The sequence below is a fragment of the Ovis canadensis genome, chromosome 5, assembly GCF_042477335.2.
Source record: "Ovis canadensis isolate MfBH-ARS-UI-01 breed Bighorn chromosome 5, ARS-UI_OviCan_v2, whole genome shotgun sequence".
Taxonomy (NCBI): domain Eukaryota; kingdom Metazoa; phylum Chordata; class Mammalia; order Artiodactyla; family Bovidae; genus Ovis; species Ovis canadensis.
The window spans coordinates 29,379,546-29,403,678 of record NC_091249.1 but is presented as its reverse complement, the minus strand read 5'-3'; the positions used below and the strand labels follow the sequence as shown (position 1 = coordinate 29,403,678).

The window sequence follows — 24,133 nt, the reverse complement described above, 5'->3', positions numbered from 1 at the left end:
TCAGGAAGAGTCGGATACGACCGAGAGACTGAACAACGCTACCAACGCGCCACCTCTTCCCAGCTGCACGACCATGTCCAGGTACCGCCACTTGGTGGTGGATTCTCTAAATGGAAAAGAGCATCTGAGCGCTGACGTGAAAGAGGCATGACCTTCTTCCGGTCCAGGTGTATCAATTCACACTAAATGGATGGAGGGAAGAGTGGCTCACACTCAGCCAGGTCTCAGCTTCCCGTTCCTTTTCTGGACCAAAACCAACAGGTGCCTTCCGAAAGTGCTGTACAAATGTGGGCTCATTCGCTCTTGCTCTTGAAGCAACTCACTTGCTCGTCTGTTAGTCAATGTCAGTCACTGTCAGTGAGTCAGAGTCAGTGGCAAAGGGTAGGCCCATCGGTCAATCAGTCAGAACCCAATTGAATCGGTTCTTATGGTGGGTCGCTCTGTACCGGTTTTTCCGGCCACGCGAACCCTGGGCTGTCTGTAGGAAAATCTTCGCTCGTGACAGACTCCACATCCTCAGGCTCCGCCTCTTCGCTTTCTTATCCAACCATAGGTCTCTGCCACACAGGAATACACGCCCCCCAGGTCACATCCAGTCATAGGCCCCGCTCTTCCGAAACTCTGCCCTATCAGAGGCCTAGCTCTCCAGGACTCTCCCGCCCGCTGTGAGGCCACGCCTCCATTGTGGACTCCCTCCACGGCCCCTCCTTCCTTGGGAGCACTGTCCAATGATACGCCCTTCCTTTCACAAACCCCGCCCCCAGGACTTGCTTTTCCCAGGCCCAGACCCTACCAGGCAGACGCGGCGGATGACGGTATCGAGTCGCGCCCCGAGAAGGTCACACGGGATCCTCCAGCATGGCGGCGGCGGCGCTGCGGGCAGGCTGGTGCCGCTGCCCGCGGGTGAGCAGATGTGCGGGGCCAGGAGGGCGGGGCTAGGGAGCTCCGGACCGGCGACCTCCAGGATCTCGCTGTCCTGAGATCTTTGACCTCTTTGCGCCTTCCCTGGGCTCCGCAAGAGACTCAGAGTTTGGTCACTGGGTCAGCCGAGGCCCGGGCGGGGGCCCGGTAACGTGGGGCCTGGAGCTAGGCCTGAGGGCTGGGGAGCCGAGACTGTCCGGCCAGGGGCAGTAATGCATGGAGCCGGCAGGGAGAGGATCACCCCTCATTTCTGGCTGACCCCACGTGTACCGAGGAGTGAATGGTGACCGTGGCGCTCCGTGAAGAAGCAGTGGCGAGGAAAAGGCAGAAACCGTGACAGTCACGGCTCGGCTTTATAAGCTTTGTCCGCGACCGGGAGCACTTTCCGTCTCTCCTCCTAATCCTCTGAAAGTACGGGAGGTAGTTGTCGCCCTGGTTGAGAATCTGGGCTCACAGATGCCTTGGGGGTCAAGGCGTATAAAATGCATTGGGACAATAGTACTCACGTTGCTACTGTTTGATGCTATCTCAACAGGTTAGGAGACTGGGAGCTCAGTCGTGCTAAGCAAGCTGCCCACAGTCTCAGAGCTAGCAGGGTGGTTGACCTGGCCCAAACCTCAGGTCAGGAAGGAACGAAACGTTATCTCACAGGAATCTGAGTGTTAGGAGAAACAAGGTATTTCTGACTCAGGGCAGAGCTTTTCTTCTGGACTGATTGTCTTTTGAGTCAGAGTTTGAAGGCTGCGTGTACAGGTGTTTGATTTGGGCACAAGACAAAAGAGGAGCCACCATCAGGTTCCATCCTCCTGTGGGGTTTTCCTTCCCAATTAGAGAGCGATCTGCTTCAACTTCAGACTGCTGCTGACATCGGTGGCTCCAGGACCAATGGCTGTAGGCATTTAGAAGAAGAAAACAACAAAGCAATTAAAAGTTTCGATAAGTCACAGGAGTTACTCTTGAGTAGCTATAGGAGATCATAGCATCTGTGTAAGTCTGTATGTTGCTTAGAGTTCCTGGAGACAGGAAGCATGGAACAGGATGAGGAGAGGCCCAGGGACTGTAGAAATGGAAATGTGATTTTGTCAGGTCACTGACATCCGTGTTACTGGCTCCATGCTGGGTGCTAGGATGCAGCACTGAACAAGACCTACATGGAGCTTCCCTCCTGGAGCTTAAGTTCATCATTGGGTCAGAGAAGAAATGCCTTTCACATGAGATTAGCAGCATCTCTGCCCAGGTGACTCCCCTAAGTTGCTCTGCTCTCACATCCTAACCCTGGATTAGGACATGGTAGGTTTATTGCCGGGTCGTGCCTGGGACAGTAAGTTATCAGTGTGTACCTCTGAAAGCCCAGGCCTCTGGTCCTCCAAGGCTGGCAGAAGTAGAGAAGGCTGGTGAGAGAAGACTGGTTGCCACCAGCATCAAGGCTCCGCATGCCCATTTTCAGACTAAGGCCTTAAATCAGACTGGCACATTTAGCCTTTAGTGTTCTTCCACCATAGGTTGGCATTTCCTAGGACCCATCTGGTTTCCCCTAGGTTCAGAGCCAGGAGGGTACATGTAGGCCCTGCAGCTACAGTTCCAAGATTTTCTACCAGATTCCACTGGCTTCTCAGAATTTGAGAAGATGGTCAAGCATCAGGCATGCAGGTGGCATGGGATAAAAATCGTCAGATGAGCCTTAGCAATCTCTGCTCTTTTAGGTGGCCTATGTCATTCCTTCCTCATCACCCTCTGGTCTAAATGGATCTTTATCTCTTCTCCCTCGATTAGAGATGTGTTGGCAGCGGAGTCCATCTCTTGTCCAGCCACAATCTAGTGCCACTGCCCCATGGTACCTACCAGCTGCCCCGGCCTAGTGGAGAGCTGACCCTGGTGAGTGACTCAAGACGTGAGCGAGCTGGCTGGAACGGGCAGTCTGAGGGTCAGGCATAGGTGAGAGAAGAGCCCTGCAGGATGCTGCCCACACTGCCGGGCATCTGATGGGCAGGCCTTCTGGAGTCAGAGAGCCCCAGGGCCTGGTGCTCTTGGTATCTGGAAGTGCTCGGCACACTTGGGGGCGGGGCTCCTGCCTCCCAGAGTGGAGTGGGATCCCTGTAGCGGAGCTGAAATGCACCGCCTACTGGGTCGCACGTCTGGGTCCTTCAAGCAAAGCTGGGCCTTGCTTCTGGGAGGCGGCCCCATAGGCATTTGCGTTCACAGAGTCACACATCTCCTGGACTGGGTTTCTCCAGGCTAGACCGTCCTTACCTTTATTTTTTTTTTAATTGTATTTATTCATAAAACTTACATTTATATTTTTGTACAAAATTTCTATAATTTTTTAATATAATTTTATGTTTATATATTTATATAATGTTAGTTTTTATATTTTTATAAAATTTATATTTAAAAATTGCATACTTTTATTTATAGCTATCCTGGGTCTTGGTTGCTATGCTTGGGGCTTGCTCTAGTTGCAGCGAGTGGGGGCTCCTCTCCAGTTGCCATGCACGGGCTTCTCGTTGTGTCGGCTTTTCTCGGTGCAGAGCATAGGCTCTAGGGCTCGGAGGCTTCGGTAATTGTGGCACCAGGGCTTAGTTGCCCCACAGCAAGTGGGATCTTCCCAGATCAGGGGTCAAATCCATGTCCCCTGTGTTGGCGGGTAGATTCTAAACCACTGGACCACTAGGGAAGCCCCGATATCTCTCTTACTCTTGGCGTTGTTTGTCAGAAACAGCATTTTCTAGAGCTTTTGCCCTCCCCGTCACTCCTCCTCAACCATGTGTCTGCTGGTGTTTCACCACCATGGGGAGGAAAGCCCCAAACCTCACACTGACTCCACTTCCACATCCTTGAGCAGCCCACACCCTCCCTTCCCTTTTGAGTCTCAGCACAACCCTCTAGTTACCTGTGCCAGCCTGTCTCCCCAGCTGTGTCCTGGGGCTGTTGTAGGTGTGGGACGTGTCTTTCCCATTAGTTGTCCACGTCTCTGATCTGCCCTGCCCCCCACCACTGCCACCCAGTCCCCAGCCCTGGGGTGAGTGGTGGGGCTGCTGTGAGCTGATGTAGTCCCTGACACTCTTGGAACCTGGATTTCCCGTGGAGAAGGGCTGGCCAGGACCCATCTGGACCAGACAGCTACGTGCCAGCACCAGATCTGGCCACCCCACCTCTGGGGCAGCACCCAGACTTTCCGCCTCTTTTGCTGGGGCTCGATAGCAGACAGGGAGGCTGTTGCCCCTGAAACTAGTAGGGTGAGTCCCTAGGCCTAGTGGTGGACGCCGTGCACCCTCAGAAGTGGGAGGCCAAGCGCCCGAGGCCATGTCCCCGTGACTTGAGTCACTCGCTCACAGTAATTTTTGAAGCTTTCTCTTTCCTGAACCTGCGAAGGAGGAGAAGCCAGGATCTAAACCCAGCTGTGTCTGACCCTAAAGCCCGTGTCTTGGGCAGGGCAGTGCATGGAGCGGGGCCTCATGTGGGATCTTCCTGGACCAGGGATCAAACCCATGTCCCCTGCATTGGCAGGCAGATTCTTATCTTCTGTGCCACCAGGGAAGTCCCTGGCCTCATTTCTTTTTATCGCTGAATAATAGCTTGTCGCCTGGGTGCCCCACAGTTTATCACCTAATAGTTTTTCAGTGTGCCTCTTCTACTCTTCTGCAAAGAGAGAGCTCTTCATTGTTAAACCTGTATCAACAGAAAATAGAAAATTAAAAAAAAAAATCCTTTGTCTCTTTCTACATTCTTTCTAGTCCAAACCCTATTCCTCTGGAAGCAGAAAAGGCTTTCTCTCCGGCTTGCTCGATAACATCAAACAGGAATTAGCCAAAAACAAAGAAATGAAAGAAAGTATTAAAAAGTTCCGAGACGAGGCCAAGAAGCTGGAAGAGTCAGATGCGCTCCAGGAAGCCAGGAGGAAATACGTGAGTCCCCTTCGTGATTCGTCTCTGAACAGACTTATTGGCCAACCCAGTATGTTAATCCCTGATCAACCTCTCTCACCTCTTACTTGCTCCCTGGAGCCAGGAATCCCTGTAGCGCAGGGCCCTGGCTGTCAGGGTCCCTGACGATGGGGAGTAAGGGGGCGGGGGCGCCACTCAGCCTGTCAGGTCTGTGGTGAGCCTGTGGCATCCTCTACACACAGAGCAGCACGTGGGGGGCTTTCTGGACCTCCTGCATCAGAAGCTGCATTGTGGGGGAGGCTCAAGAGAGGGGGACATGTGTATACTTATGGCTGACTTGCACTGCTCTACAGGAGAAACCAATACACCATTGTAAAGCAGTTATCTCCAATTAAAAATAAAAATAAAAGAATCTGCATCTCCATAGGTCTCTCAGGTACTAGGTTTGAGATGCATACTCTGGAGGGCCTCTGAGTGAAATGGGTAGAAAGTGGGTTCCAGGGCTAGTGTAATTGTTACATGGTCGCTTGCCCAAAAACTTGGATTTTTCCATTAGAGCGTACGGAAACACCCAAACAACTTTCAGCTGCCTGAGAACGGGCCTGTGGCCCTTTGTCTGCCGGCCTGTGAGGGCTCTGCCAGGTGGATGCAGAGCCCCGCCATCTCCTCTGTGGGCGGCTGAGCCTGGGGTGTGGGCGCTTGTCCCAAATGCCCCAGGTCCCTTGGTGTTTTGCTGTGTTGATCCCCGATCCCAGGCTGCTGGCACAGTGAGGCCTGTTCCCTCCGAGTCTCCGCTAAACTCTCTGTGGGGGATTCCACCCTATGGGAGAGCGCCCTTCCTTGTCATTAAGGAAGAGGAGTGGGCTGAGGGGCCACCTGGGGGCAGAGGAGGCTGAGGTTGGGGCAGGGTGCCTGGGTGGGGGCAGAGTGGGAACAGCACCCCCCCACTACCGCCCTCAACATATCGCTGATGAGAAGATAGGCAAGTTCACCCACTGCGACCCAGAGAGAGATTCGGGGCCTAGGGCTTTGTGCTCAGGCGGGTCCCTGTGCAGGCTTCATGCCAGGCTGCGGGGCAGCCAGGGACCCTGCCGGAAGGGAGGGACCCGTTGGGCAGGCTGAGGGGGAGGGGCAAGAGAAGCAGAGGTGTCTGGGGAGGAGGTGACTGCTGAGAAAATGCTGCTTTGGACTGTGCATCACAACGCGGAGACACAATGTCCTTCCCCCTAGAGAACCATTGAATCGGAAACCCTGCGGACAAGCGAGGTGATCAGGAAGAAGCTGGGGGAGATCACAGGCACCGTCAAGGAGGTAATGGCCTCAGGGCTCCCAGGGCCTCTTAGCCGAGGCTTCAGGCCCGGTTTGCTCTTACCTCTGGCAGAGGAGTTGGGGGGCGGAGGCAGCGCTGGGAGCCTCAGGAGGAACTGGCAGCCAGCACTGTGTAGGCTGGGGTGGTGAGCAGCCTGTCCACTCCAGAGGCTTTCCAGAGATAGAGTCCAGGATGCCCTCAGGAAGGAGGGCGAGGTCAGACCAGCCCACTGGCCTGCTTAAGTTAGAAGCCTCTGTGCTGCAATCAGGAGGGTCAAATGAGGATGTTTTTCTTCCCTCCTTAGGATAGGAGGGGAGCACTTTGCCTCCAAGGGTGGAGGTGGGAGTGACTTTCCTGGAGGGCTTTCTTTGTTGCTTCTGTTTGGTTTTTCTGCTCTCCTGGGCTGGAGAGAGGGACCTGCCTGCTAAGTCGCTTCAGTCTTGTGACCGATGGACTGTAGCCCTCTGTCCAGGCTCCCTGTTCATGGGACTCTCCAGGCAAGAATACTGGAGTGGGTGGCCATGCCTTTTTCCAGGGGATCTTCCCAACCCAGGGATCGAACCTGAGTCTCCTGCATCTCCAGGAGAGAGGGGCAGGGCTTTGAGGCCAGCCCAGCTCCATGCATACCTCCTCACCTTCTTCTTGCCTCCCTGCCACCCATGGCTGCCACTCCTGTGTATCCTGGGAGGCCTGGGGCTCCTGTCTGCTCAGTGCCTGCAGCCACAGGCCCAGTGCCCCAGAAGTCGTAGGCACCCTTCTCGAGCACACACATACCCCAGTCACAGCTCCACCAGCCAGACATGCTCAGGCTGTCTACTCCCACCCCTCTTCGGCCTGGTTGGCCCTTAACCCTGAGGGAGCTCCTGCAGCCCCCGGCCTGTGCCACGTTGACACCTCCCCTTTCTCCGTCTCAGTAGAGTCTTGACGAAGTCAGTAAAAGTGACCTTGGCCGGAAAATCAAGGAAGGTGTGGAAGAAGCAGCCAAGACTGCCAAGCAGTCTGCCGAGTCAGTGTCCAAAGGCGGGGAGAGGCTTGGCCGGACCGCTGCCTTCAAAGCCCTCTCCCAGGTGAGCTGGGCTGCGCTTGTGCCTGTGGGCATTCCAGGCTCTGTCCTGTTCCCACCCCCCGGGAGCTGAGTTCCCATCTCTGGGCTCAGCCCCTCCCAGCTGGGTGGTCTTGGGCAAATCGTGGCCCCTAGGGAGCTACGGATTAACAGACCGAGAGCTCCAGCCTGCAGTCAGTGGCTGACACCCTTAGGTCTGGCCCAGAACCCCGAGACTGTCGCTTCCGGTCACTTGAGGTCCTGAATTCCTTCTGTGAAGACCTGACCGCACACTGGGCCCTCTGCTGGCCACAGGGCCACAGGAGAGAAGGTCCGAGTTGCTGCTCTCGAAGGATCACAAGGCAGGCATGGGGACAGGGGAGGGGCAGGCAGTTCTGAGTAACATGACAGGAGCGTCCGGGGGCGGCTCCAGGCCAGGGGAGCAGGCATTGCCAGCTGGGGGCACCGGGGCCAACTGGCTGTGACCGGAGACACTGCAGGGGCCTGGGGGCCATACGGAAGAGTTCAGGTTTTATCCTGAAAGCACAGCCACCAGCGAGGACTCGGGCAGCGGCCCAGAGGTGGCTGGAGAGTGTGTGGGGTGGTGGGGCCGGGAGGGAAATGGGTTCCGGAGGTTTGGGAAGTCGGGATCCACAGACTGGGTCAGCCTGGATGGGGGTCATGGGGCAGGGGCCGCTCAGGATGCCCCACCAGTTGCTGGTTTCTCCCCACCTGAAGGGAGGTTTCCAGGGAGATGGGGGAATCGACCTCAGAATGTGAGGGTCGTCTGGGGGCTGCTCTTAGAGAAGGGGTTGATGGGGGTGGAGGGGGAGTCAGGGACAGAAGTCAGATAGCCAGGGTCTCCTCTCGGCAGTGAGCGTCTGCCTCCCCCTGAGGCTCTGACGAACCCTTGGCCTGCACCTGCAAGGCAGCTGACCTTGAGACCTGGAGCCAGGGTAGGTGTACAGCTTCTGGTCGGGGGTCGCCCAACTCCCACATGCCCGGCTGTGCTCTGCAGGGCGTGGAGTCTGTCAAGAAGGAGATCGACGAGAGCGTCCTGGGACAGACTGGGCCCTATCGGCGACCTGAGCGGCTCCGGAAAAGGAAGGAGTTCGCTGGAGAGAAATTCAAGGAAGAGAAAGTATTTGAGGCCAATGAGTAGGTACCAGACCGGTCAGGGGCCTTCCCGCCCCATATCCACCTCCCTTTCTAGCCACCTGCAGTGTTGTCTGTCTCTGAGGACCACACAGGGTTCCGACCCAAGTCTGCTTGTGGGGTTTCTTTCTGCCCAAGGTTCCCCGGCTCCCTGAGAGAATGGAGGTGGGGAGGGATGGGCAGGGGAAACGAGAAGGCAGGAGGCCAGGAGGTGAGGCCAGGGTCATCACACTGTCTGGCTGCTGCCTCTCCTCGTGGGAGCAGCCCCCGCACTGCGCTCACTGGTTCCCTGGTCTTCCCCAGAGAGGCGCTGGGGGTTGTGCTGCACAAGGATTCCAAGTGGTACCAGCAGTGGAAGGACTTCAGGGACAACAATGTGGTGTTCAATCGTGAGTGTCCCCATCTCAGAGCGGCCCAACGGCAGGGCGGTGAGAGACACTCAGAGTGCTCCCCGGGGGCGGGCACCAGACAGCGGAGGAGGCTGGGGTCTGAGAGAGCCAGGCACTGTGGCAGAGTCACCCAGCGTGTGCGCAGTGGAGTGCAGGCCTCAGGAGGCCCAAGGGGAAGCACCCAGTACATCTCGGGCGGCAGGGGCTCTGCCGTCGGGGCTGGGTCACCATCTTGACTAGAGCCAGTGTGGCTATGGGGCAGGCAGGTGTGAGTGCCCCCCGCCCCCCGACCCTGTCCCCACCCCGATGGTGCAGCTGTGGATTTGGCCCCTACACACCCCACCTCACAAGCCAGGAACCAGCTCAAGGCCCAGCGTGCTCTGCCCGCTCTGGGGTACCTGGCTTCCGTCGCGCTGACGGGGAGCCCTGTCCTTCATCCCGTGGTGATTCCCAGAAACCTGTGTTTCCTTTGCGGTGAAAGCAGCTGCCAGTGGAGATGGCCCCCCACAGTTCACACAGCCCCCCAAGCTCATGGTGGCAGGGTCTCCACACCCCCACCCTGAGGTTGACCCACAGGCCCTGGTCTCTTTAGGAAGAAGCAGCCTCGGAGAGGGCCCCTCAGTTACCATGTCTGCTCGGGGTGGCTGTGATGGAGGGGGTGTGTCTTTCTGGAAGGGACCCCTGAGCCCTGACCCTACCCGCCACCTGCCACAGGGTTCTTCGAGATGAAGATGAAGTATGACGAGAGCGACAACGCCTTCATCCGGGCATCCCGTGTGCTGACAGACAAGGTCACGGACTTGCTGGGTGAGTGGGCCACCCCAAGACCAGCCCCTTACCCTGAGCCGGCAAGGGGGCAGAGCCCCAGGCCCTCACTGCCCTGCCGGCTCGGCCATCCCAGGGGGCCTGTTCTCGAAGACAGAGATGTCAGAGGTGCTCACAGAGATCCTGCGTGTGGACCCCGCCTTTGACAAGGACCGCTTCCTGCAGCAGTGCGAGAACGACATCATCCCCAACGTCCTGGAGGTGGGCGTGCGCCACGTCCCTGCCCCTCCATGGCCGCCAGCCCTGGCTGGAGCCTGGGAGTCCTGCAGCCCAGCCCATACAGAGCCCTGTGGCGTGGCCTAGCGGGACTGCAGGGAGCACCCCCAGCCCCGCCCCCCTGTCCTCTGAGAACATCCGATCCCTCCTCTTGGGGCCCTTCTCCCTCCTCTGCGTTCCCAGTTTCCTCAGGACACTTGGGGCAGGGCTGGGAGGAGATGAAAAGGTAGCAACTCCCCAAAGCAGCAGCCCGAGCCAAGGCGGGAACCTCTGGGGTAAGGTCATCTCAGCCCCCACCCCCACTGTGCCCTGTGGTTCGCCCCCAGTGCCTCCCACCCCCTAGGACCCTCACCACATCCAGTTCCTCTGGCAGCTTCTCTCCTCGCACCCTGGGAGCCCTCCTCCATACTCCTCCTCTGCCCCCTCTCTGCCCCTTTCCTCCTAGGCCAGGCCATCCAGAGCTTTGTCCCCAGGGCTGGCAGGCTGTCCCTGCCTGGCCAGCTCAGCTCAGTTTCCTAGCTGGGACCCAGACCTCTGACCACTGCCGCCTTCCTCTCCCTTCCCGCAGACTCAGGGGACCCACCCTGGGTTGCCCCACTGTTAGCTGCGGGAGCTCCCCTCCCACTGCGCCCGCCTGGCCAGGTCTCCCCTCCCCAGGCTTGGACCTCAGGGTGGGCCTGGGAGGCTGCGGGAAAAGGGTCCCCCTGGAGAACAGTCTCCAGCAGTGTCTGCCTGCCTCCAAACCCCACTTTCATTCTCATACTTGATTTTTTGTCTTTCCCGTTTTAGGCCATGATTTCTGGGGAACTCGACATTCTCAAAGACTGGTGCTATGAAGCTGTGAGTGCTTGCTGGCTTTTTTTTTTGTCCTGTTTAGGCCTAAGAAGAAATAACAGTTCGGAGGAGATCTGCTTGGGTGGCTCCATCCAGGAAGAGATTGATGGGGATGGGGGTGTCGGGGGTGGGAGTGGCTGCAGGCTGGGGATCCAGGAGTCAGGGAAGTGGGTGGAAAGGGACACTGGAGAACCCTGGGGTGCATCAGATGTTCACTCTGTGTGTGGGGGTCACAGGTGCTGGCCAGCAAGTGGGGTGTGAGGCCCCACGGCCCCTCTTCCCGAGGCCAGGGTTACATCACTGGGCTCATCCCTTGGGGATCAAGAGGGTGCTTCGGGGACACCAAAGCAGAGCTCCCACACAGGCGGCATTGGATGGATTCATTAGCTGTTGTTCTCATCATGAGATCCTCAAACACAGATCCAAGCAGACATTGGTATATTTTTGCGTGGGTAAGAGCTGCGTGTCTTAAGGAGGCCTAGCTGCTCCTGGAGTTGGAGCTCCAGGTCTCAGGCCATGGGCAGGGCTGGGCTGCGTGGTGGCAAGTCACGCGGCCTCGGGAGCACCCCGTCTGCCCCGTCCCTTCCTGGCAGCCTGCTTGTCCCCACGGGACCACCTTGCCCCATCCTTCTGGCTCCCTGACCTGTGTCTTCTGGGAGTTTGTTTTTCTTCACCCCCAGCTTCTTGATACTAAATAATCCAGAATCTCTTTTGGTTGATTCTCTGCTGTACCCAGCTCACAAACAAGTTGGGAAAAGCAGAGGAGAAGATGTCAGGTTTTCTTTTTAAATACTCCCCTGCACGGTGACTAATCCAGCAGGCGTTTATGAGTGGGTTGGTTTTTTTTTTTTTACTTTGGGACTGTTGAGATGTGACTGGTTATCTCTACCCGCGAGCTGCTGTGGCTGCCCCTAGAAACAGCCGAGGTTGAAGCCACTCACCCCAGGGCGTTCTGAGAATGTCATCTTTAAGAAAGCATATCAGAACTCAAGATTGGCACCTTTTTTTTTTTCTTTCATTTGGTGGGTCCATTAGTGGCATAAAAAGTGAGTGCTGTTGGAATGTCTTCCATTGAGATGCGAGATTGCCATATTCCAGGCTTGGGAGTAGGCACGAGAGGGCTATGGTGTCTTTGCCCCATAGGAGGAACAGGCTGCCTGCGGCCGAGAGCCACCCACAGGCAGTGGTCAGGGAGAAGCGGGCAGACCCAGTCAGCTCACCCCAGTGCAGCCATGGGGCAGGATGAATCCTAGAAAAAAGCGTTTGGTTCCAGGCCAGGATCCACAGGAGAATGTTCTGCATCAGCCAGAGAGGCCTCAACTTACCTCTCTGGGAGCATGTTCCTGTTTGCGTTCCAGGCGCATTCCCGACCTCACTGATGAATACTGCTTTCAGTAGTGGTGATACAGTGCTCTTGGTAATGAGAGGGAAGTGTGTGACTCGTGCCAGCAAGAGGGTGGCACCAGCCTGCCTGCTCCTGGCATCTGTCACTCCTGGCGTGAGAGCCCTTTCTGGGAGATACATGAGCTGAAAGCCTGAAACCCCGCCTGTGAGCCTACTACCAGCCTGGGGTGTGTGGTGCCCCTGGCTCCTAGGTGCCTTGGGATGGCTTGCTTGAGGGTGGCCGGTCCCATGGGCATGTTCGGCTTTTTGTTGCAGACCTACAGCCAGCTGGCCCACCCGATCCAACAGGCCAAGGCTCTGGGCCTCCAGTTCCACTCCCGTATCCTGGACATTGACAACATCGATGTGAGTGCCTCTTCCAGGGTGGGGGGGAGGGGCAAGGGTGCTTCTCTGAATTGTGCCCAGCTGGGAAGGGTGAGTTCCTTGTCCCTGGAGGAGTAGGGTCGCTTTCACTGAAGGGTTTCCATAGTCCTGGGGTTGGGAATTCTCTAGCAAGTGGTGGCCCAGGGGTGCTGCTGCCCAGATCCAGGGGCTCCTGAGGCCAGGGCTCTCCCTGCACCTTCACTGAGAAAGGTGGAGGCTCTTTTGGGACCACTCAGGCCCCCACTGGTCTCTCTGCCACGACTGTGTGGGGAGCCCACACCCGTATGGAAGACAGGTGGCTCTGAGAGGCCGCTATGTGTCCACAAAGCCTCAGTGCAGGGATCGTGTCTGGGTCCTCAGCGATTCAGATTCTGCTCACAGTTGGGAAGTGCCCACTGAAAACAGACTGGTGGGCGGCAGTAGGGAGGCCTGGGGTGCTGAAGCTTGGGTCTGCCCCTGGACGGGGGCTGCAAGGAAGGCACCAGGGACCACTCTCTGAGGCCCATCCACCCTGTCCCCACCCCCTGCAGCTGGCTATGGGCAAGATGATGGAGCAGGGGCCAGTGCTGATCATCACCTTCCAGGCCCAGATGGTGATGGTGATCAAGAACCCCAAAGGCGAGGTGGTCGAGGGCGACCCGGTGAGTGGGCAGGAAGGGAGGGGCAGGGCACGCACTGAGTTCCTGCAGTGCAGGGCACCAGGACAGCACGTTGCACTGGGCCTGGTGGAGGTCAGAGGGCCGCTGATCTGTCTGGTTTGACCAAGTCCTGAGTCCAAGCCTCTACTCTGGATTCCAGACCCAGGCCAACACCCCAGACCCACTCTCTGCTCCCTCCCAGCCCTGATCTGGCTGCAGTACCCACACCCTCCTTCTGGTGTGGGTACCGGATGCTCCCTGCCTCCAGCCCTCATCCTTTCTGGGTTCCGCAGGACAAGGTACTGCGAATGCTGTATGTGTGGGCTCTCTGCCGAGACCAGGACGAGCTGAACCCCTATGCGGCCTGGCGGCTCCTGGACATCTCGGCCTCCAGCACAGAGCAGGTCCTCTGAGCATGGTGGCCATGCCCGGGCCCTCAGGGCTGACCCTCACTGTGGACATGCAGGGAACTGGCGTCCACCTGCAGTAGCCAGACCTCTGGGGATAGGACTGTCAGCTCTGCCCCTGCTCTGCCAGGCCAGCTGCAACACCCGGCTGGATGGGGCGGGGAGGGTAGGGGGCTGCATCGTCCCCCTGGTGGGCGCTGGCCTGTGGGCCTCAGACCAGGCACTCCCTCCCAGGACTGAGCAGTGGGGCCTGGGCCCACTGGCCACATCAGCCAGGCCATTTTAGCTCCTTTTTTTTTTTTAAACCGTGACCTTGTTATCCTGTATATAAGTGGAGATTTGGAAATAATAAATCACCAAAGTGCAAGAGAACAACTTGGGTTGTCTAGGGTGTCTGTCACTGGAGTGGGGGAGCTGGGACTGAGGAGGAGGTGGGGGGTGGGCCAGCCCAGTGGTGATGAGGAGGCAGTCGTGGTCACTAAAGAAGCTGCAACAGAAGAGGGGGCAGCTTTACCTGGGCAAGACCCTGCCCACCCTGGCTATGTGTGGGGATGAGGGGGGGCAATGACAAGGAAAGCTATGGAGGTTTTCGGTGACCTGGGTGGGGTCTCTAAGGTTGAGGTCCCTGGGGCCAGAGGACCTTTAGCGACGGAATGAGTTTTGGGGGCACTGGGATCCTCCAAACAGGGAAACTGAGGGGTCAGTTGCAGAGAATGGGGGTGTGGGAGCTGAGGTCGGGCTGGGAGGTTTAGGAGTACAGGTGGGGGTGGGAGGGTGAAGTCCTTGGTGCTCACGGTTCTTTGGGGCCAGTGGTCCATGCAGAGGCTCGGGGCGGGGCCCGGTTTTCCCGGTGGGCGGGGCGGGGTCGCGGGCGCGCCGCCGCTCCCTGCGCAGCCTCCGCCCCCCGCGGCGGCCCCGCCCCCCCGTCGCCATGGGAACAGCCGCGGCGGCCCGGCTCGCTCTGCTCGCCTGCCTCGGTCTCCGCGGTTCCAGGGGCGGGTGGGGTGGGCAGAGCCGGGGACGCCGCCGCGGAGAGGCCAAGAGCGGACAAGGTGCGGGTCCCGGAAGACAGCGAGGCTGCCGGGCGCTGGGTCCCGGTCCCGGTTCAGGCCAGGGTGAGGGGCGCGGCGGGACGGAGGTGGTGGGGGAGGGGGGTCCCCGGGGCGCAAGAACAAAGGGAGTGGGGCGGGGGAGCCGGGTCTAGCCCCCGCCACCTCCCCGGACCGCGCGTTCGCACCTGTTGTGCGCGGACCGGCCGGGTCGGGGTTTCCTCTCCTTGTTCATAGCTTCCCCACCTGCGAGCACGCCCGGAGTTGGGTGCCCGCGGGGCCGGGCATGGGCGTAGCCCCGGGACTGAGGCGCAGGGGGGGGCGGCGGCGGGAGGGGACGACGCGGGGGCGAGGGAGGTCGCAGCTTCATCCCCGCATCCCGGGCGGGCCTCTCCTCCCCAGGGCGCGCGGCAATGTGAGCCATGAGCGCGACGTGGACGCTGTCCCCCGAGCCGCTGCCGCCGTCTACGGGGCCCCCGGTGGGTGCGGGCCTGGACGCGGAGCAGCGCACCGTGTTCGCCTTCGTGCTGTGCCTGCTCGTGGTGCTGGTGCTGCTGATGGTGCGCTGCGTGCGTATCCTGCTCGACCCCTACAGCCGCATGCCCGCCTCGTCCTGGACCGACCACAAGGAGGCGCTCGAGCGCGGGCAGTTCGACTACGCGCTGGTCTGAGCTGTGCGGCCCCCCTGGCCGGCCCTCGGCGGGGTCTCTCTCGGAGGGCAGATCTGACGAGGGGCGCCGCCAGGCCTGGACCACGCTCGGGATCCTGCCCCGCGAGCCCGCAGCCCGAGTGGGGAGGGCATGAGAAGTCCAAGCCCTCCCCCCTCAGACCCCTCCCATCCTCCCTCCTGGCCAGGCCAGAGCCCCACTTCGTGCCTTTATCCTGCCTTGTACCACCCCTCCGCCCCCAGCGTGTAGGTGTTTCTCTGCTGTTGTCCTGCCGCCTAGCAGCATGAGTGTCCTGTCCACTCCTGTATTCGGAGACCCCCGTATCCTTTCCCTTCCTCCTTGTTCTGTGACCATCCTCACTCTCCACCGAGCGCAACCCCGCCCATAAGCGCTGAGCCCCTCCTCGGGCTCCGGCTTGCAGGGCAGGCTCTCCTTGGCTCACAGGGTGGGATACTGCATACCAATATGCCCTGCGCGGCCTGCCCCGGAGACAGAGCCTGAAGAGCGACAATGGCTGCTGTGTCCAGGATGGGTGGCTCCTTCCACAGGAGGAGAGGGCAGACAGGTTCCCTCCCGCCCCCAGCCCAGGCCCCAGTTCAGGTCAGCGCGCCCCTCCCTCTGTTACCACCTCCACCCTTTGGCTCCCCTGCTACCTCCCCCTGATCCCACTGCCACACCCCCTCCCCAGACCCTTCCCTGGCCTCTCAATCCTCCTTGCCTCTGAGCCCATGCTGTTAATAAAAGCTATTATTGAGCGCTTACTGCATGCCAAGCAGTGTGCTGAGGTAGAGACTCTGCACTTGGCCTCTTGTATTTTCAGGATCCTATTAGCATCATCATTCTACAGGCCTGGGGACTCGGGTCCAGACAGGTTCAGTGACTTGCCAGAGCTAGAATCTGAACCCAGGGCTGACTTTTACACACTCTTAAGAGCTGCCCAGGGCTGAGAAACACGTAGATGCATGCTCTGGGGAACTGAGGCTAACCATCTCTAATTCCCCCCATTCCAGAAAGAGCCAAGACCACCCTTCCTTCCCTTAACTTGGGGTGACTCTGGGGGCCATTGATGGAGTTAGCCTGGTAGGGAGCTGGGATGGGGCACCCTCAGCCAGCCCTGGAGGTTGTCTCCGAGACCTGACGTGGCCTCCTGGCACCGTGACCATACCTGCAGCCCCAAACCACTCTGACCTGATCCCTCCGTCCCACCATCAACTTCAGGAACCTCAGATCTGGTGTGGTGGGGCCGTGGTCACGGAGTGGGCTGGCTCCGTTCCACGACCCGCCTGGGAGAAATGCTGTGCGCCCCGGGGGAGCCGTGTGCAGTGTGTGTGGGGAGAAACTGAGTGTTGCTATAAAAGGAAGGTTGTGTGAATGCACAGGCTCCATGAACAGAAAATTCGCCAGCTCTTAGAGGACTGGTGAGATCTGGGGGAAGGCGGCACTGTGGGAGGACACCTGGTGCCCCGCCCAGCCTGAGCCAGCCTGTCCCTGCCTCCGCGCCCTCAGGGAGGCTGATGGAGGGGGCCGGGCAGGGAGAGACCGAGGAGTACCCCTGGGAACATAAGGCCTTTGACAGCAGCTGGGAGCCCAGCCCCACCCTCTGCCCAGCTCTGCTCCCTTCTCTGCTCCCCTTCCAGCTCTCCCTCCCTCCCCAAGCCCACCTCAGGGACTCACTCCCCTCCCTCCAACTTTCTGACACATGGGCGTACCCACCCCTCACCCTCCCCTGGCCAGGGATCTGACTCCCCCACCTCAGTCAGGCTCAGGCCAAGACCCTCCAAATAATCACCAAGGGTTGCTTCACTGCCCACCACACCCTCCTGCCTGGCAGATCCCCCTCAGACCCCAGGAACTCTAAGCTGTGGTTCTCTAGCTCAGATTTTCCCTCCAGCATTTTGAGCCCTCTCCCACCTCTAACTCACAGGAGAAAGAGAGTCATTCAGGGGGATTGACAAGAACTTTATTCACTGTTACAGGAAACAGGATACTGGGCTTTGGAAGGGACGAGGAACCAGTGGTGGAAATATTTGATGGTGGTGTTAAGGCAGCCAGTTCTGTGGCTGAACCCCTCCTTGTACAACTGGGCTTTGTCTCTGAGACCCCCGCTGTATCAAGCATGTTAAGGCCACTGCACATTGGCTCAGGGACCTTCCACCGTGGCAAGATCCTCATGACAATCCAGGGCCAGACCAAGCAGGATTGAGGGTCTGGGGGCTCACCGAGGTCTGGCGTGTCCCCTGCCTGCCAGGCCTCTACCTTGCCACCTGGCCCAGAAGCTCCAAGGGTACCAGGAACGGGTTCAGGGGGCACACCCCAGCTGCTTGCCAAGAGGATATGGGCTGGCTGGAGCCAGCATTCTCGGGGGCCTGAGAGCGGGCCTGGCCAGTCTCCTCCTGACCCCTGGAACCTGCCCCACTATCCTCAGTTCCCGACGCCAGGCCCCCAATGGCAAGGTCGCGCTGGGGGGCCGTCAGGTGTCGGTACATACCCAACATGTGTTGAACCAGGGTGGCGCAGGGCAGACGGGACAACTCCTCAGGAAGCGCCATGAGCAGGTCAAGGACCACAGCAGACTCTGGTGAGGGATGGAAAGGGATGAGTCGGGAGGGCGGGGCTGGCCACCAAAGAACCCACCCCAGAGTGCTGGCCACTCCCTCCTCACCAGCTGCGGAAAGCTCAGGGCCCTGGCCACCACGGGAGACGGATGATAGGTACGTGTAGATCTTTTCGAAGTCCACAGAAAAGTCTCCCTCAGCAGACTGGCCAGCCAGGGACTCGGAGGATGCCTCAGGAGCAGGGCCTTGCGTCTTGGGGGCAGAGCCAGGAACCTCACGCCCTCCGGGGGCCTCGGAGGTGGGGCTGGAAGCCTCAGGACTCAGGTCCTCCTGTCCTCCAGGGGCGCTGAGGAGCAGTGGCTTTCCGCAAGCCTGCGTAGGCTTGGAGGGCACTGAGTGCAGGAGGCTGACGGGCTCCGTGGCAGCGATGGCGAGCACCTGGCAGGCAGAGAAAGTTCAGGGAAGGAAGGGCAGAAGTGTCCCCGTGGGTTGCTCCCCTGCCCTGCAGGAGACAACCTTCAAATCCTCCCTCCCACCCTGAGGAAGGCTGACAGGGTGGACATGGAGGCTAGGGTGACCAGTGACAGGTCAGAATCACAGAGCTGGCAAAGGGAAGGGATCCAGGTCCAGCTTAGACTCATATATATGACCCTGTCCTCTGGGACACCCCCATCCCGCCTGGTGGGGGGGGGAGGGGGGGATGGCTGTACCTGTGAGAAAGCCACAGTAAGCGCCTCCTCCAGTGGGCCTGTTACCTTCTCAGCCAGATCCATCCACACCTGGGTGGAACAAGCAGAAGGTACTTCGGGATCAGTCCTCAGGAGTCCCCCATACCCTATCCCTCCCTGGAGCTCCCCTGTCCAGATTATCCCCCGGAACTCCCACTTCATTCCCCAGGGGCCAGCCCTGGGGAACCTTGCCCCATCTCACCTCGATGGGGGCTGGGGTCTGTGTTTCCCAGCGCCTTGGACCCTTTGGGCCACCTGAATGTATCCTCTGAATGGCCTCCCGGGCCACTCGGCCCTTGAGCTGCCGGAGAAAGTCCTGGATCTGGGAAGTAAGAAGAGGCCAAATGGACCTTCTAGAAGCCCAGGGCTAGGCAGTCCTGCCTGTTCCAGGGCTAGCCACTGCTCCCTAACCTCCCGCTGGCCAGTGGTCGAGGGTCATAGGGACTCTGCCCGGGGTTCTCGGGCCAAGGCCCTAGGCATGACCAGCTACCTGACAAAGATACAAGGCCCTGGCCGGTTCTGGCTCCTCCCCGCAGCCACAGCCCACACCCGTGGTTAAGTACTATCCTAGTCACCTACCTGCTCCTTCCACTCCGCTCTATTTCTCTGACCCTCACTTCCTGACTCCCACTTCAACCTCATTCCCGTCCAGTCCCGCTGCGACCTGCACCCATTCTGGGAAGTGAAGGAAAGTGTTCGTCGCTCAGTCGTTACCGATTCTTAGCGACCCCATGGACTGCAGCCCTTCAGGCTCCTCTGTCCATGGAGTTCTCCTGGCAGGAATACTAGAGTGGGTAGCCACTCCCTTCTCCAGGGGATCTTCCCGACCCAGGGATCGAATCGGTGCCGTCTGCATTGCAGGCAGATTTCTTCACCATCTGAGCCAGCAGAGAAGACCCATTCTGGGGCCTCCTTTCGAACTCAGAGCTCGCCCCGCCCCTAAATTTGGCCTTCGCTCCGCCTCTCAGACTTCGGCGACACGGCCTCCTCCTAGCCTCGCCCCTCGACTCACTCTGTCCCGCCCTCACCCCGCCCTCAGCTTCTCGCAGCCACATAAGGCCCAGCCTTGCACTAGTCCCGCCTTCTCCGGCGTTCTTCCGGTTCCTCAACCTCTGCCTCGTCCCCGCCTCACCCTCGACCGGCCCACTCCAAGGCCCCGCCCCCAAGCCTCACTTCCGTCCAGCCCACCCTCAGGACCCGCCCCTATGCCAGCCCCGGACACATCCTAGCCCCGCCTCCAGCCTTGCTCCCATCTCGGGACTCTTACCTCCGTCTTGCTCCGGCCCGGCAACTCTTGGGCCAGCTCGGCGGCGTCCAGCTCTGGTTGGCCCTGTCGCGCCTGCAGTAGTCGTAACAGCTGCCGTTTCTCGCTGGCTCTCCAGGCCGCGGGGCCAGTCACCTCAACCAGATAGCGCCTCGGGATCGCTCGCCGCCGCTGCGGTGGCTTCATGCCGGTGAGGCGGGTGAGGGCGTCGGCGTCGTTCCGGAGTGTTTCCTTGGTGGGCGGGGTTACGGCGGCCTCTGGGTCCAAAAGACCCCGCGCGGAAGCAGAATTGGATGGGGGCGTGGCTCTGCGTTTGCCGGCCCGTAGGAAACTGCCTACCCCGGAAGCGATGGGGACTGATATCTAACTGAAGCTAAGGAGAACGAGACCCCACCGCCCGCATTGTCTTATTCGTGAACTGGAGCCGAGACCTTAGATCTCATCCCTCCCCTCCATTCCAGGAATAAGTTTTGTGAAACTCCTGTTATGTGCTTTGTAGCCAAGAACCTCAGCTGTGGGGTCGGATAGCCCAGATTGGTGATTCAAGTGATGTGGCCTTTCGAGCCTCAGTTTCCTCAGCCGTAAAATGGAGCTAAAATCCCTTGTCTATGCTGTGAGGAGGGTGAGGTCAGGCAGGAGGGATTTAAGGACCTTAAGGCTAGACGGAGAGGAGCTTGGAGCAGAGACTTGAGCTCGAGGTCTTAGCAAGGGCAGGGTCCGGGCGGTGGGAGTGGAGCGCGGAGAGGCTTTGAGAAGGCCGGTGTGCTGGTGCAGGTTTGGAGGAGGAGACGAGGCTATTTAAGCTGGTAGGATTGGGTGCTCCCTTTTGTTAGGGACAAAATGCCCGTGGGCGGTATCTGCACACGTGTATAAGGGCGTGTGAGCCCCTACTCAAAGCCCCACCCTCCAGTCTGGACCTCTTCCTGCCCGGAATCCCCACCCACGCGCCACGCGCACGCGCGGACTTCAGAAAGCTGCAGTCCAGGCCAGAGGTTTATTTCGGGCTCAGGTGGGAGGGTGCTGGGTGGGAGGAGAAGCAAGGAGGGCGGGCGCAGTGATCGTAGTCCCAGCGAGTACCGTAGTCCCCCGAGGCGGGCCTGATACGAGGCCGTGGCTGGTTTGTGTCCGGACCCTGCTGGGGGCGCGCCATCTCTGGAAAGAGACGACTCAGGCTGAGTGGGGAGAGGACGCTAAGGCTGGTCACCCCCTTCTCAACCCATCGCTGGCCGCCTCATCAGTCTGCGTGGCCGGGTGAGAGTGGATGCTAAGTCTGAAACCCGAATTCTCTTTGCCTAGTGCCTGTGTGAGGTGTTGAGAACCTTTCTCACGACACTAAACCCGCCGTCGGCTACGGGTCACCCACTACCTGAGTTCGAATCCCAGTTCCACTAAATTTTTGTGACCTTTAGCAAGTCCATTTTAGAGAGTGCCTCATTTTCCTTCTATTATGGGGATTACAGTAGAAAGTTGTTACAAGGATTAATATGCGTTAATCATTTGGAACTCCACCTGGCAGAAAGAACGGGCTATGAAGATCATTTATCATCCCCTCCCTCCTCCATCTGCCCTAACCCGCCCCAGGTTACACTCCCCCTCCTTCCTACGCCCAGACACTTACCTGCCTCACTGGGGCCTCCTGGGCAGGGGGCCGCTGGGCGAGGCTCTCGGGGGCTGACCGGGGAGTTGGGGCGCTGGAGAAGAGAGGGAAGCTGAGGGGTAGGGGTTGCGGTGCGCAGGGCCGGAGCTAGAGCGACCCCTGGAGGCTGCTGCGGGTGTAGCGGAGGCCGGTCTAGGGATGTTCAGGGCGGAGCAGGCCGACGCGCTGGAATAGACTGGGGGCCAGGCTGAGATCCCGGAGGGCGGAGGTTGGTACCTGAGTGCGCGCACACGAGGCTGAGGCCGGCGGCCACAGCGGCGCCCAGCACGAAAGCGGCCAACACTAGTGCTACCACCGGCGCGGGCTCCAGGGCCTCCGGGGCCGGCGCGGGAGACTCGGGGCGCACAGCTCTGCCGGGGAAGCCCTTGGGTAGCCCTGTGAGAAGTACAACGCTAAGACTGGGATCAGGCCTCAGATGTCCTCCCCACCCCTCTTCTGGACCCCAGAGATCCCCTCGCGGAGGACTGCTGCGCGCTCACTGGGGGGCAGCCGTGGCACAGTCACCACGATGGGCTGCGTCAGTGTGTGCAGGTGGGGGCTGTTAGCACCCAGGCTCTCATCGTTGCCACTGCCGGCGCCCGCGCACGCCTCATCCTGAGGCAGACACTGCAAGGAGAGGGGGCACAAGAGACGAGAATGTCAGGGGCCGAACTCCACGGACTGGGCCGCAGGCAGATCTAAATGTCCAGCACTCTGTTGCAACTAGGGATCGCATCACTAGAACCCTGGAAATCTGGCCCCTTCGGACGTCTCTAACCCCCAACCGCAGCCTGAGACCCAGTACCTACTCCCAGTTTCGAGATACCACCGCCCCCAGGTCCAAAAGCGCCCAGATGCCCAAACCCTAAGGAGTTTCCCCCTCGGATGTCAGAGGCACTCGCCCAACCCCTGATGGGCCCCGGCGCCCAGGTTCCCGGTCCTGCGCTCCTGCGCCCGCGCACCGGCGCCAGTGGAGGCAGCGTCAAAGGCGCAGGCGTCCAGCGGGCTCGGCGGAGGCGGCGGCGGCGGCAGCGACTCAGTTGGCAGTGCAGGAACTGCACAGAGGCGTTGAAGACCGGGCGCAGGCGGAAGCTGAAACGCGCAAGACGGGCGGCACCGAGGAGCGGCCGCGGTGGCGGGAAGGTGACCGAGGAGTCGGCGGAGCAGCCCCCGCGCAACAGCGCCAGGGCGGGGCCCAGGGCTGGGCGCGAGGACGGTGTTACGGAGCAGCGGTGCAGGGCCAGGCCCCAGCGCGGGGAGGGACGGGCCAGGGCAGCCTGGGGGGGCGGGGTCGCCGTCAGGATCGGCAGCCCCCATCGGCCCTCACCCGGCCTCCGTGCGTCCCGCGTCTACCTGCACAAACACGCGGCTGTCTGCTGGGACCTCGAGCGGCCCCGCACGGCGCGGGAAGGCGTCCTCCGCGTCTGACAGCTCCAGACTGAAAAGGGGTTGGCGCAGCCAGGGCCCGGGCGCCGCAGGGAACGGGGGCTCTGGAGGGGAGAAAGAGCGGCACAGGAGAGGGAGGACGCGCTGTCTCTCGGTGCCCCCGGCCGACCTCCCCGCCTCCCCCACCTTCTTTGGAAGATGGGTGCAGTTGTGGTGGAGGATTCACCTGTGCCTCAAGCCCTCAGCCATAAAGCTGCTGTGATGTACCCCCTGGAGAACCCCAGGACGTTCAGCCCAGCCCCTGAGCCTGGGCGCAAAGCTGCACCTTCCTGAAGAGGCGCCCTTTTTCCCAGAGCTCGTCTTCTCCACCTGCAGTGGGCAAAGGATCCCTGGCGGGGAAGGGGCTGAGGGCGCCTGGCAGTGGATGGTCAGTCTGGGTGGGCGCAGAGGTCTTCCCCTGTCCCCACCCACCAGGGACTGCTTTGGGGTCACAGCAGGGCCGTCTAGCGGGGATGATGCTGACCCCACCCTTTCCTTTCTAACAGTTGGGGAGAACAGCAAGGTGGTCTTCCTCCAAACCTTTCAGCACCATGGAAGCCCAGCCTAGCCACCAGGGTCTGGGGCTTTTCCCCAAGTCTGGTTCCTCACTTCTGGACTGAGGGCAGCAGCAGCAATGGAACCCTAACCCTATTGGAGTGTGTGATCACCCTGCTACCCGCATCTGCCTTCAGGAGGCACTCAGCTATGTTCTCGAAGGATGTTATCTAAACGTGCAGCACTCCGAAGATATTTGTGCAGACCACTCCCCTCCCACAGCCCTTGGCCTCACCATGGCTGCTGGGGACTTTGAAGTTGGGGATCCAAGACAACCTGGAATGGAGGGTGGGGGAGACCCCACCTTCCACCCACCTACCTCCATTCCCCCAGGCAGGGTAGATGAGAGGTTGCATTGAGATAGGGCAGCACAGGAATGGGGGTGTGCTGGGCCATGTCCCCTTGCCTGTACATACCAGGTGGCTCACTGGGTAAGGCGGTGGTCCCCGGGAGCAGGGCCAGCAGCAGGAGCACGGTGCCCAGCATGCTGGCCTGGCTGAGGTGAGAGCGTACAGGGCTGGTGGCAGAGGCAACAGCCAGGCCGCACCCACACCCAGGAGGTGGGCAGGCAGCCCTGTCCTTGGCTGGGTGGCCACTTCCGGAGGCAAGGAGCGGGGGCGGCAGACTGTTGGGTCAACATCAGAGCTGGCGCCCAAGGCCTGCCAGGGATTAAGGGCTCTCCCACTGGACCTATGGCTATCAGATTAGGGGGAGGTCCCAGACACTGGCCATTAAATATGAGGCAAGTTGCTACAAACTACCCCTCTGGCCCCCACCTGCCTCCCCTCACTGCATAGGCCTCTTCCACTTGGATGGCCCCCAGCCCCCCACTTCCAAGGTCAGGCCTCAGGACCCCTTCCCCTTTT

General features: G+C 60.0%; 4 protein-coding genes across 6 annotated transcripts; 2 read left to right on the top strand and 2 right to left on the bottom strand.

The window, feature by feature from the left end:
* Positions 1-756: 756 nt before the first annotated feature.
* On the top strand, positions 757-13,762 carry TIMM44 (translocase of inner mitochondrial membrane 44). Its single transcript, XM_069589358.1, has 13 exons — positions 757-903; positions 2,695-2,796; positions 4,656-4,826; positions 6,036-6,116; positions 7,032-7,181; positions 8,175-8,314; positions 8,615-8,700; positions 9,415-9,507; positions 9,602-9,726; positions 10,531-10,581; positions 12,235-12,324; positions 12,873-12,983; positions 13,274-13,762. The coding sequence occupies exons 1-13, from the start codon at positions 859-861 to the stop codon at positions 13,391-13,393; spliced, it is 1,365 nt and encodes a 454-aa protein (XP_069445459.1). The 5' UTR covers positions 757-858; the 3' UTR covers positions 13,394-13,762.
* Positions 13,763-14,308: 546 nt separating this feature from the next.
* Positions 14,309-15,892, top strand: CTXN1 (cortexin 1). Of its 2 annotated transcripts, none has more exons than XM_069589357.1 (2): positions 14,309-14,439; positions 14,839-15,892. In XM_069589357.1, exon 2 carries the CDS (start codon positions 14,859-14,861, stop codon positions 15,105-15,107), a length of 249 nt encoding a protein of 82 aa, XP_069445458.1. In that variant the 5' UTR covers positions 14,309-14,439; positions 14,839-14,858; the 3' UTR covers positions 15,108-15,892. The 2 variants fall into 2 exon arrangements, with proteins under 2 accessions (XP_069445458.1, XP_069445457.1); XM_069589356.1 differs by having other exon boundaries at positions 14,309-14,502.
* A 1,150-nt stretch (positions 15,893-17,042) lies between these two features.
* Positions 17,043-20,496, bottom strand: SNAPC2 (small nuclear RNA activating complex polypeptide 2). 2 transcript variants are annotated; one of them, XM_069589355.1, is made up of 6 exons: positions 19,655-19,949; positions 18,967-19,062; positions 18,590-18,709; positions 18,370-18,438; positions 17,767-18,097; positions 17,043-17,679 (listed from the first exon to the last, which is right to left on the bottom strand). In XM_069589355.1, the coding sequence occupies exons 1-6, from the start codon at positions 19,835-19,837 to the stop codon at positions 17,357-17,359; spliced, it is 1,122 nt and encodes a 373-aa protein (XP_069445456.1). In that variant the 5' UTR covers positions 19,838-19,949; the 3' UTR covers positions 17,043-17,356. The 2 variants fall into 2 exon arrangements, with proteins under 2 accessions (XP_069445456.1, XP_069445454.1); XM_069589353.1 differs by lacking the exon at positions 18,967-19,062 and having other exon boundaries at positions 19,655-20,496.
* A 130-nt stretch (positions 20,497-20,626) lies between these two features.
* Positions 20,627-23,886, bottom strand: TGFBR3L (transforming growth factor beta receptor 3 like). The gene is made up of 7 exons (XM_069589352.1): positions 23,684-23,886; positions 22,641-22,777; positions 22,250-22,564; positions 21,788-21,914; positions 21,525-21,683; positions 21,270-21,342; positions 20,627-20,803 (listed from the first exon to the last, which is right to left on the bottom strand). Exons 1-6 carry the CDS (start codon positions 23,751-23,753, stop codon positions 21,275-21,277), a joined length of 876 nt encoding a protein of 291 aa, XP_069445453.1. The 5' UTR covers positions 23,754-23,886; the 3' UTR covers positions 20,627-20,803; positions 21,270-21,274.
* Positions 23,887-24,133: the final 247 nt, after the last annotated feature.